The 11,217-nt window shown below is 57.6% G+C and overlaps 1 protein-coding gene across 3 annotated transcripts; it reads left to right on the forward strand.

Moving 5' to 3' along the window:
• The first annotated feature begins 981 nt into the window (after positions 1-981).
• On the forward strand, positions 982-10,464 carry STOML1 (stomatin like 1). Of its 3 annotated transcripts, none has more exons than XM_039238222.1 (7): positions 982-1,086; positions 2,658-2,764; positions 3,686-3,835; positions 4,147-4,350; positions 8,259-8,454; positions 8,926-9,138; positions 9,579-10,464. In XM_039238222.1, the coding sequence occupies exons 2-7, from the start codon at positions 2,726-2,728 to the stop codon at positions 9,770-9,772; spliced, it is 996 nt and encodes a 331-aa protein (XP_039094153.1). In that variant the 5' UTR covers positions 982-1,086; positions 2,658-2,725; the 3' UTR covers positions 9,773-10,464. The 3 variants fall into 3 exon arrangements, with proteins under 3 accessions (XP_039094153.1, XP_039094151.1, XP_039094152.1); XM_039238220.1 differs by having other exon boundaries at positions 993-1,208; XM_039238221.1 differs by lacking the exon at positions 982-1,086 and adding an exon at positions 1,866-1,941.
• Positions 10,465-11,217: the final 753 nt, after the last annotated feature.

Genomic DNA, 11,217 nt, shown 5'->3' on the forward strand with positions numbered 1-11,217 from the left:
GGCCAGGCCCCTGGCTTCAAACATCAAACCATCCCAACCACTGTGCTAACTGCTGTATACAATTCTGCACTCACTTCCAGCTTGGAGCCGACTAGGGATGGTGCTAGGACCTTGCCCTTGTAAAGCTTATTTGTCTGGGGTGTGGAGGGGAAAGGGAATGGCTGGGAGACCCAACTTCCCAGGAACTGTGTGAGGCCTCAGGGGCCTACCCTACCCACCAGCCTGCCCAGTACCCACCAGGGCTTTAGAATCAGGCCATCAAACTAGGAAAAGCCAAAGATGGTGAGCAGCATCTGCAGAAAGGACGTCGAAGAGACCTGGCTATGGCTGGGGTGTGAGGGGTCTGAGGAGGCAGGACTGGCATGTGGCTGAGACAAGGAAAGTTTTATTAATTTCTTAGCTCACTTGTTTTTTTATTATTTTTTAAAATAGTTTATTGTCAAGTTGGTTTCCATATAACACCCAGTGCTCATCCCCACAAGTGCCCTCCTCCATGCCCATCACCCCCTTCCACTCCCCCCACCCCATCTGCCCTCAGTTTGTTCTCGGCATTCAAGGCTCACTTTTTTTTTTATGTTTATTTATTTTGGGGAGAGAGAGAAAGAGTGTGAGTGGGGGAGGGGCAGAGAGAGACACACACACAATCTGAAGCAGGCTTCAGGCTCTCTGAGCTCTCAGCGCCGAGCCTGATGCAGAGCTGGAACCCATGAACAGCGAGATGGAGACCTGAGCTAAAGTCGGTTGCACCCAGGCTCCCCCTCTTTGCTTACTTTGAAAGACACCCTGCCCAAACACCATATTGAAAGTCAATGCTTCCCGGAGTAAATTCACCATTTGCATTTAGATTTTCTAGAGCCGGGCGGAGGGAGCAGGGAGGCAAGGCTCCAGCGAGTTCGGTCCTCCCGGAGCAGGGGGCGCTGTGCGCCGGGGGGAACCAGGCCGAGCTAGCCATCTCCTGCGCCGCGGCCCGGGAAACCGGAAACGGCCCCTGCCAGCCGGGGGCAGGCTTGGGGAGCGTCCGGCTGCTTTCGGCCGGTACCGCGCGGGGGCGCGGGGCGCGCCCCAGGCAAGAGCCATGCTCGGCAGGTCTGGGTACCGGGCGCTGCCGTTGGGGGACTTTGACCGTTTCCAGCAGTCGAGCTTCGGCTTCCTGGGCTCGCAGAAGGGCTGCTTGTCCCCGGAGCGGGGCGGCGTGGGGCCGGGGGCCGGTGAGTGGCCGCCCAGCACAGCGGACCCGGCGCGCGGACCGGCCGGCACCCTCTGGAGTCAGCCAGTCTGGCGCCCTCGCACCCTAAGAGGAGGCACCGGGAGTGGCCCCGATGTGGGGAAGGGCCTGGACCGAACACTGGGATGCTAGCGCTCCTCCGCCCTCCCTAGGACTGCTGGGCTGTTGCCCCGGAGCTCTCTCATCTTTTCACAGGCCTCACGCCCCTGATTTCTCCTCTCGACTCTTATCAGGCCTTTAAGCCTGGGAAGGGATTTCACATTCCCGTTTTGACCAGAAAAAACCCAGGGTCTAGGTATAGCAGGTCACCGGCGCGCCAAGGGCACTTTGGCCACAGAGAAATGGCAGCGTCTTCAACCCAGTGACTGCTTCTGCATGTCCGGAGCTAAAGCAGCTACCCGTTTCCTGGTAGATAGCGACCAGAGACAAAGGCAGGCCTCAGGCTGCCTTTTGGGTCAGCTCTGGTCCTCTTGCTCCAGAGCTTGCGTGGTTCCCCAGGGCCAGATCCCACATGCCTCAGTCCGACAATAGAACCCTCCTGTAAGGATAGGCGACCTGTCTATCCAAGGGTTTCTTTGCTGCAGCAGCCACAGGAGTCAGAGCCAGGCAGTCTCCTAGGGCTCCGAGAGCCCAGAGGGCATGGAGTTCCTGGGAGGAGCCAGCAGAGGCTCCTATCTGCCTCCTGTCCAGTCTTGGGATGGGAAGGAGAGCAGAGGGTAATCATCCTAGATTCTGGGGCTTTCGCAACTCCACTTTCATTCTGGGCTCTTGGTTCTCCAGGGGCCAGGACCTCTGTCTCAGATGAGGCTGTCTTCCTAGTTCCACCTCCCATCTGAAGCTGCTTGGAGTGAAGCATTCAGTAGTCCTTAGGGCATTAAAGGGGGTGAATTGTGAGCCAGAGACGAACATCTTCCCTGTCATCCCTGTTGAGCCATTAATGCTTCATCCCTTTAGGCTAAGGTATTATCTCCAAAAGGATGTCCCTGAAAGCAGGCTTCTGGGGCTGATGGTAGAGGAGGAATGTTGTATACCATCCGCATTCCATTCAGCCCAGCACGGTGTGTACAGATGCCAGGCGCTCTCTATCAGACAAGGGAATTGATCCAGATACCCAGTGAGGAGAGCATCCCATGGACTGGCTTCTCACATCTAATGGCTCTTGCCTGGCAGAGACTGGGCCTTGTGGGAGTGGGACTCTGAGAGGGATTAGTTTTGATGTGTAGGAGGAGGGAACCCCCGTAACTAGCATCTGGTTCAAGATATGGGAGTACTAGGCAAGGAGGTGACTGAGAGCCCTGAAAAGGAAAGAACCGATGAAGGGGGCTGGGGGGTGGGGTGGGCAAAAGGTACGCTTGACCAAGTTCATTCAGTCTGCTGCTATCCTACCAGAACCAGTGGCATTTCTTGATTGCCTTTGCTCTCCTGTCCCCAGATGCACCTCAGAGCTGGCCTTCCTACCTCTGCCACGGCCTCATCAGTTTCCTGGGGTTCTTGCTGCTGATGATCACCTTTCCTGTTTCTGGCTGGTTTGCTTTGAAGGTAAGGCTGGCCAGGTCACCCTCAGGGTGGTTGGGCCACACTGAAAGCTCTAGCTTTGTTGGATGAATTCCCCATTCTCCATCCCCTTCCCCTAAATATTAGATTATCACACCCTGATGAAATGGGCTAGTCAAAGATTGTTCATTTGCATCTTTCAGATGAGGAAACAGGGGCTCAGACTTGCTCAAAGTCATACTGGGAGCCAGTAGATGTTCAGCAAGCCTTCCCAAATTCCCAAGTCCTGGGGTCTGGACATTGGCTTGATGGTACATGCGGATATCTTGGCCATATCTTCCTTTCTTTGGGTTAGGTTAAAATTTGAAATGAAAAACACTCAACTTGGCCCAGCAGGTAATGAGTAATAGGAATTCGGGCCTGGTTTTCAACAAGGGCTTGTGCAGAGGGGAAAAAGATGAACTTCCATTAAGGATCACATCTGAGAGCTGCAGTGAAGGTGGAAGCCCAGGAAGGCCTTGCCCTTTGTGTGGCCCTAGGCAATAGTTAACTTTTCTAGAAAGCCTTTGGGTTTGGTGTGGTTGGGGAGGAAGCCTATGAAGGTCCTAAATCCTCGTCCTACAACTGCCACTGAAACAAATACTGTGTGACCTGGGGCAAGTCACTTTGCCTCTCTGGGCCTTCATTTCTCAACTGGGACATACTTACTTCAAAAATTGGTAAAGCCCTTTGCTTGGGGTTGGAGTCATTTAGGACTATATTCACATCTTGGCTTTTCACATGGGGTCTCGGAGATTTTTGAGTAAGTCATTTAATCTCTCAGAGCCTTGGTTTTCTTTCTAGAAAGATCTAAGACTAACTGACACCAACCAAAGCAAGGGAGAGAGAGGTGGGGGGGATCCTGCCAGCCGCTGTTGTCTGTCTAGGCTCAGCGTTTTCACCCCTCTCCCTTGCTCGTGTGAACAGATCGTGCCCACCTATGAGCGAATGATCGTGTTTCGACTGGGCCGGATCCGCACCCCTCAGGGTCCTGGCATGGTTCTGCTCCTGCCCTTCATTGACTCCTTTCAGCGGGTGGATTTGAGGACACGAGCTTTCAACATCCCTCCTTGCAAGGTGCGGGGCTTCTTGGCTCCCTTGGACAGAGGGCGGGGGGCTGGTGCAGAGTGTATTGTGGGAGCCGGTACCCTGGTGTATGAGTAGCCGTCGGGGTTGGGGTGGGGGAAGTGACCAGAACATTGAGGATGGAGGTGGAACGACGTCCTTGCTTCATGTACCTAAACCCATGCACCTGAGGACGTAGTTTTCCCCTTGAGGAGCTAGGTCCCTGGTGGGTGGGTCAAGCTGGGTGGTCTCAATGGGCCCGACCTCCCAGCAGCACCAGCCCCTTGAGTGTCTCCTCTTTCATGCCCCTCCCCCCCCAATAGCTGGCCTCTAAGGATGGGGCTGTGCTGTCTGTGGGCGCCGATGTCCAGTTCCGCATCTGGGACCCCGTACTATCTGTGATGACTGTGAAGGACCTGAACACAGCCACACGCATGACGGCCCAGAATGCCATGACCAAGGCCCTGCTCAAGAGGCCTCTGCGGGAGATCCAGATGGAGAAGCTCAAGATCAGCGACCAGCTCCTGGTAGGCAGCTCCTCACACGGTAGAGGTCAGTGGTGGGCACCTGGGCCTGGCTCTGCTTCCAGAGCACTTTGAGCAAAGTGCCAGATCACTCTGGGCCTCAGTTTACCATGTGTCCTAACTTCTGAAGAGCCAGTGGTGTGGGTGGGACTGTGAGTTGAGGAACAGAAAATGGATGCAGACCATAGCGGTCCTGGGTGAGCCCGTCTTAGAGAGGCAAAGGGGAGGGGAGCGGCCCGCCAGATTCCTGGGCCCTGCCTCACCACTGGGGTTTTACCCTGCCCTGCCAGCGTGGCCGGGAGCCATTGGGCCTCACAGGCAGGCCTCTTGCCAGTCACCTTCTGGGGAATTCCAGGCTCGTGTGCACCATGTGCATTTTGGGGACAGAACAAAGGGACACGGGGACCTTTTTCCTGCCTCTTCTCCGTGCGTGAGTAATGATCTACAGCAGAATTCCCCTCATGTCCCTTCTGTGACAAGATGGGGCAGAAGTGAATATGCATGTGGCAGCACGTCCCCTGCTCCCCACGCTCAACATGTGCTTTGTCCCATGTCCCAGTGGACCGTGGATGAGGTTTCCCCTTGTTCCCCTGGGCTTCGCTTTCCCCCAGGGACCTGGGGGGAGAGGACAGGAGGGGTGGGGTGATGCCAGTCCCTTCAGGAGGTGGATCAGCCGCGTGAGGGAAACTCCTCAAGAAATCCTGCTGTGATGGTGACCACAGCGCTCACGTGCAGAGCATTTTCTAGTTTACGGGCCCCTTTGCCTGCCCAGGTGTAGCTCTGCTTTACCTTTTGCTGCGAGAGGGCTGGATTATCACTGTTTTATTTCAGACTGAGGACCCTAAAAGCTCAGAAACTATTTAAAAACATTTTTTTAATGTTTGTTTCTTTTTGAGAGAGAGAGAGCATGAGCAGGGGAGGGGCAGAGAGAGGGGGAGACACAATATGAAGCAGGCTCCAGGCTCCAAGCTGTCAGCACAGGGGGCTCGAACCCACAAATCCCAAGATCATGACCTGAGCCGAAGTCGGAGGCTTAACTTGCTGAGCCACTCAGGCACCCAGGGCTCAGAAACTATTTGAGATGCCTCTAACAGTCTCGGTCAAGGACAGGGCTAGCCTAGAAGCAGATCACCTGCACTCCCATCCCACACCCCTCCATCCAGTGCTCCATCTTCTACAGTTGATACCACTTTTTATTTATGAAACCACATTCCATTTTAATGTGCTTTGCAGAGAAGACTGATCTCCGTCATTGCTGTCAGGAGCGGGGAAGGGAAGAAACCAGAAAGCCAGATGTGTTATGCAACAGAGCCGAAAAGAGGCAGTTTGGGGGGGGTCAGTCCCACAGCATGATGTTAGTCATTTAGGGCCTGGTGCCGAGCGTGAGTTGGTGCCTGGTAGGATAGGGTCAGGGGCCTGTGGTTAAAACGAAATCCCAGGAAACCCGGCATGCCTCCCCGGAGCCCTGGTCAGCCGGGAGTGTCTCGTTCCCAGTCGCCTTCTTGCCTACTTCCCCCTTGGAGGGGTGCACACTCCCCACTGCCCCTGCGGGCCCTCCCTTAGCTGCTTGCTCACTCTTCCTGCAGGCTGGTTGCTTCCCCTTCACTGCCCACCCCACCCCACGTTCCTCTGCTGCAGCCTCTCCTCTTGCTCCTGGCCGGGGGTTGCGGCGGGGGGGGAGGTGGCAGCCACTCCAGGACAAGAGCCCTTTCAGCACCTCCAGTGTCACCTCTTCTACCTGCTCTACCTCGGTGCTATTTTTGCTGCCAGTTTCCTTGGAGACTCCACCTGCCAGGGCGGTGCTTTGGGTCCAGGGCTCGGCTCCTGCCTCCGCTAGTCCTTCCTCCTCTCCTTTCCCTGTGGGCAAAGGCTCTGCCGCCACCCGGCCCCTCCTGGCTCCCACCTGCCCCTCTCCTGCCCTTCAGCATGTCCTCAGTGTAGGCCTCCTCCAGGCCCCTAAGACAGATAGCAGCATGACCTCCCTCCTGCCTGCCCTGGGGTGCGTTTCAGTCCTGCGCTCGCTTCACCCGCTTCACCCGGCGGTAGCCTTTCACTCTGGGGACCCTCCTCTCACTCTCAGACCCTCTGCTTCCCTTGGCTCCCACTGTTCCACAGCCCGCTTTTCCTCCTTGCTTCCAGCTCACTCGCAGTTACTCCTTGTTCTCCTGCCCTTCAGTTTCCAAGTTTCCGTCAATGGCCTCCTCTTGTCTAGGACCGCCTGGGGGAGCTCGTCCACCTGCGCGTTGGGCTACCTCTGGACACCATTTACAGCTTTCTGCTCTAGCCCTACTCCTGCGCCCTGGACCCTGTGTACCCCCAGTGTGGCCCCTGTTGGAGAGTTGGCCGTTCCAAAGTTATCATCCATCCCCTCGCCACCCCCCAGTCTGTGTGTCTGTCTGTGCTTGCTGTCTAGGGGAGCACCCAGACTCACGATCCACAGAGCAACCCACACCAGAAACCCGACTGCTCACCGCTTCCCTCATTGCACATGCAGGCAGCCACCGAGCCCACTGCTGTTTCTCTGGTGTCTTGCTGTAGCTTTCTGTAGTTTACGGGGTTGTGCTCTGGCCTCTGTGTATCTTGGCTTCCAGCCACCTCTCTGCCTGACGCCAGATCCAGATCATTTCTGCCTGTAGTTTGAAACAGTGTCTTACCCGGCACTCCACACCTGCGCCTTCGGCCCCCTTAACTCCAGTGTCCACACAGCAGCCGGGAGGGTCCCGACAAGCAGCCTGTCACCTCCCTGCTAAACTCCTCTCTGGGCTCCTGTGTGTCAGATTAGACCCAGTGAACCGTGGCAGATCCACCCTGAGCCCTCAGCTGGCTCCGGTCTCCCAACCCACCTGCTGGGCTAGCTCCGTGGACTTACGCTTCCCCGAACATTCCAGGTTCTCCCGTCCGGGCTTCTGCACATGCTGTTCCATTGCCCGGAAGAGTCCTTTTTTCGGGGTTCCCGGACCCATTTCCAATTTGAGGGGGGGTTCCCCACACACAACACCAAGCAATTTTTAGACACCAGGAGAGTGTCCAAGAATTCAGCTCACTTCTGACACTATCTACCTGGAGACAGCATCACCAGATCCCCTGGGTTGAGGTCTGCGTCCCACAGGACTGCCCCCCACGCCCCACTAAAGATGCCAGTCCTGAGCCCCAGGCTGTTAGCGGTGCTTCTGACCTGCCAGCTGCAGACCGGAGGTTCTGGCGACCTCCCCGGTTCTCCTGCTAGAGCGGCTCCCAGGACTCCGGGGGACACTGAATGTTCCCCAGTTTCTTAAAACATAGAAGATATGACTCAATAGCCAAAGAGATACACAGAGCGTGGCCTGGGGAAGGGGCACGGAGCTCCCACACCCTCTGCAGACACACCGCTCTCCCCACCCCCCTGGTCTTCACCAGCTGGGGAGCTCTGGATCCTAGGCCTCTTGGTGATTTTAGGGAGGCTTCTGAGCACTGAAAGTTCCGACTCTCCAGTCACATGGCTCCTGGCAGCCAGCCCCCACCTTTGGGTAGGCTCCAAAATCACCTTTGCCATCAGAACCAGAGACACCTTTATCACTTTTCTCACAGGCAATTGCAAGGGTTGTAGGAGCTGGGAGCCAGGAACAGAGCAAATGCACAGAAGTGTATTTTGATGATTTAAATGCTCAGATGTGTATTTCGTATAACACCACCATCCTCGTTTCTGTTAGGCCCTGTCACCACTCTGACTGCCCTCCCAGCACCTGTGCTCCGCCCTGGGCCTCCGGGGGGTCAGCCCCTCTCCCAGTTGCTCTTCACCAGCTTCGCACAGCACGCTTGCAGTGGCCCTCAGGGGAGCTTGTCCTGGGAGGCTGTGGTACCTCCAGCCCAAAGAAGAGGCCCCCAGAAAGCCTTGCTGATTTAACCGCATTTCTCCCCATGCTGTTTTCCAGATGGAAATCAATGATGTGACCAGGGCCTGGGGGCTGGAGGTGGACCGAGTGGAACTAGCAGTGGAGGCCGTGCTCCAGCCCCCCCAGGACAGCCCAGTGGGGCCCAGCTTGGACAGTACCCTCCAGCAGCTGGCCCTCCACTTCCTGGGAGGAGGCCTGTCCTCAGGGCCAGGAGGGGCCCCACCCCCAGGGCCAGGTGAGGAGCCCCAGGGAAGAACTGGGAGGTGCTCAGCAGGGCTCTCAGCTTGGTGTCCTGCGCGGGCTCCACTTTGCCACTTGTCCCCCTACCTGAGCTCCGCCCCTGTGCACAGTGCACCCCTGCCCAGCTGCTCAGCCAGCCCCACTGTAAAGCGGACCAGGGCTAAGCAGCAAGAAGAGCCCAGGTATCTGAATGAGTAGAGGCCTTTGGGAGCCTCTGTGGGAGGAAGTGACAGCACTGGGAAAGGATTTTACTCTCAGGGCTGGAGTAGCTTAGAAACAGAGTCTGGGGGTAAGGCTGAAAACCTAAGGGCTGCTTCTTAGCAGAGGTGGAAGTTGCACTGAGGCCTGAAGGGCATGTAAGAGGAAGCTGCCAGGAGAGGTATGGAGGTCACGGTGACCCTGATCTTGGCAGCACACTGACTTTCTCCTCTCTGCCTCCTTCCCCCACCCTGTCGGCCCCCCCCAGCGGACACTGTGGAGATGGTGAGCGAAGTGGAGCTGCCTGCCCCTCCCGGCAGTGCTGGGCCCAGCCCTAAGCAGCCTCTGGCCGAGGGGCTGCTGACTGCCCTGCAGCCCTTCCTGTCGGAGGCCCTGGTCGGCCAGGTCGGGGCCTGCTACCAGTTCAATGTCCTCCTGCCCAGCGGTACCCAGAGCATCTACTTCCTCGACCTTACTACAGGTGCCACCGCCTTCCCCACCCTCTCTGTCACACCCCCCTCCCGCCCCCGTGGTCCTTTTTAAAGTTGCTCCCTGCTCCCGCCAACAGTTTGGTCAGGGGCTCAGGCACCATGTGCAGTGACTGTCTCCCTGCCCCGCCCTCGTCAGCGGGACAGTCTAGTGGCTTCCTACACCAGGAGCCACACATGGAGTGCAGGCCTCCTGCACGCCAGGCTCTAGGCCAAGCCCTTGCTGTGCATTATCTCGCCTGCTTCTCACCACGAGATCTCTGATTTTGGGATGATCGTTTTGCCAATTTAGAAGCCAAAGCCCTGAGTGGTCTCACAGCGAAGAGGACTTGAACCCAGGGAATTAGAACCCGAACACATAACTACTGCTCTCCCCTCCTCCCTGCTGCACAGCCATATCCCTACTAATACTCAGTTTTCTCTCGCCACACAGGGCACGGGAGAGTAGGACACGGGGTGCCTGACGGCGTCCCTGACGTGGTGGTGGAGATGGCTGAGGCGGACCTGCGGGCCCTTCTGTGCAGGGAGCTGCGGCCCCTGGGGGCCTACATGAGTGGGCGGCTAAAGGTGAAAGGTGACCTGGCCGTGGCCATGAAGCTGGAGGCTGTCCTCAGGGCCCTAAAGTAGCAGCCTTGGTTGACTGTCCATAGCCCAGCCCTGAATCTGGCATCAAGCCAGGCAGGCATCTTGGAGGAGGCAGCACCAGTGCTGCACCTTGGATTGTTGAAGCCCGGAGAAGTTTCATCCCCAGCCAGGAGCCAATGAATGGAGGCTGGCACACAACAGGCTGGGAGAGACTGAGTCAGGCCGCCCTGCCTTTCTCCCCTCCAGTTGTTCTCTGGACAAGCCTTTGCCCATCCTGGTCTCCTGCTGGGTGCCCAGCCCTGAGCTGAGTACACAGTGTGATGACAGGTGACTGGAGACGCAGGGCCCGTGGAAGCAGTCTGACCGCAGCTGGGTGGGTGCCAGTGTGAGGGAGCAGGGCGTGTGGCTCGGGTCCCAGCTCCAGAGCAGGGATCAGAGAGGTGGAGTCGGGGAGAAGGCAGGCCACTGCAGGGCAGGGATTTGGGGCCTGGGCTGGGCCCGCCTCCCTGGTTGCAGTGTGGGCCCAGGCTAGCGGGTGGTGGGGATGGGAAAGCGTGGGGCCTGCTCTGCCGCCGGCCCTGCCCCTGAAGACGCCTTGAGTCCTGACTAATTGGCCAGCTCCGTCTTGCATGCCTGGCGGGCTGGGGCCCAGGGCAGCATGTCGGAGAGCCCTGCTGTTCTGTGCTTTTTACCAGAGATTTGCAAACTACCAATAAATGTGCTGTTTACACTTCCTGGAGAGTAGTGGGGGCACTGGGTGGACTGGGGGGTTCCTGAGGCCATTTCCCTACTGCCCCCCACCCCCAGGCAAGAATGAGGGTTTGGAGGCTGACACGCCCTCAAGATACACTTGAACCACCCACAGTTCCCCTACCTGCCAAGGGTTTCAAAGCCCCTGGGGCAGGTGCTGGGCACTCTGTTCCTCTTTAGGGCAGAGGTTTGCCAGGGAAGAGAGGGAATGGGTGTGTCAGAGCTGGGGCTGCCAACAGCCTCCTGAGGGGCCGGGTAGGGGCTCTGATCACATTCAGGAGCCACTGTCAGTTCCCCTTATCCTGTTACACCCAGGTCACTCTTTCTCCACCAGCAGAAGGGAAGGAAACAGAAGGAACTGGGCCTGGAGGCCTGGCCGCGGCTTTCTGCTCCAGTGGTCCAGCCCAAACCCCAGGGACCCCAGAGAAGGGGACTTTTACTTCTTCAGCCCTAAGAAATGAATCTCATTTCCTGGAAAGTTTTGGGGGTGGGGAAGGCCACAGAAACCCGGACCTCTCCTTTTGAGAAGCAGCCTCTGGCTTGTCCTCTGGCACCAGGCCTTTCCCCTCCGGGCTTCCCCCCCCCCCCCCAAGCTCCCCTGGCACCAGGCTCCGTTGGTTTCTGCCAGTGCCTACCCTTTCCTCCTCCTGTAAGTCCTCCCAGCCTACCCTGCGTAGCCTGCGGGCTCAGGTTTCAGCTATGGGGCCCCGTCCTGGAGAACCAGAGCCCCAGGCCGC

This window comes from Hyaena hyaena, unplaced genomic scaffold (assembly GCF_003009895.1).
Source record: "Hyaena hyaena isolate Hyena2069 unplaced genomic scaffold, ASM300989v1 scaffold_137, whole genome shotgun sequence".
NCBI classification, from domain to species: domain Eukaryota; kingdom Metazoa; phylum Chordata; class Mammalia; order Carnivora; family Hyaenidae; genus Hyaena; species Hyaena hyaena.

Bases quoted from the DNA above. Each gene is read 5' to 3' on its own strand.
- STOML1 (XM_039238220.1), top strand. From the start codon at position 1,076: ATGCTCGGCAGGTCTGGGTACCGGGCGCTGCCGTTGGGGGACTTTGAC. The intron at 1,209-2,657 runs GTGAGTGGCCGC...TCCTGTCCCCAG, and splicing joins CGGCGTGGGGCCGGGGGCCG to ATGCACCTCAGAGCTGGCCT. The intron at 2,765-3,685 runs GTAAGGCTGGCC...TCGTGTGAACAG, and splicing joins CTGGCTGGTTTGCTTTGAAG to ATCGTGCCCACCTATGAGCG.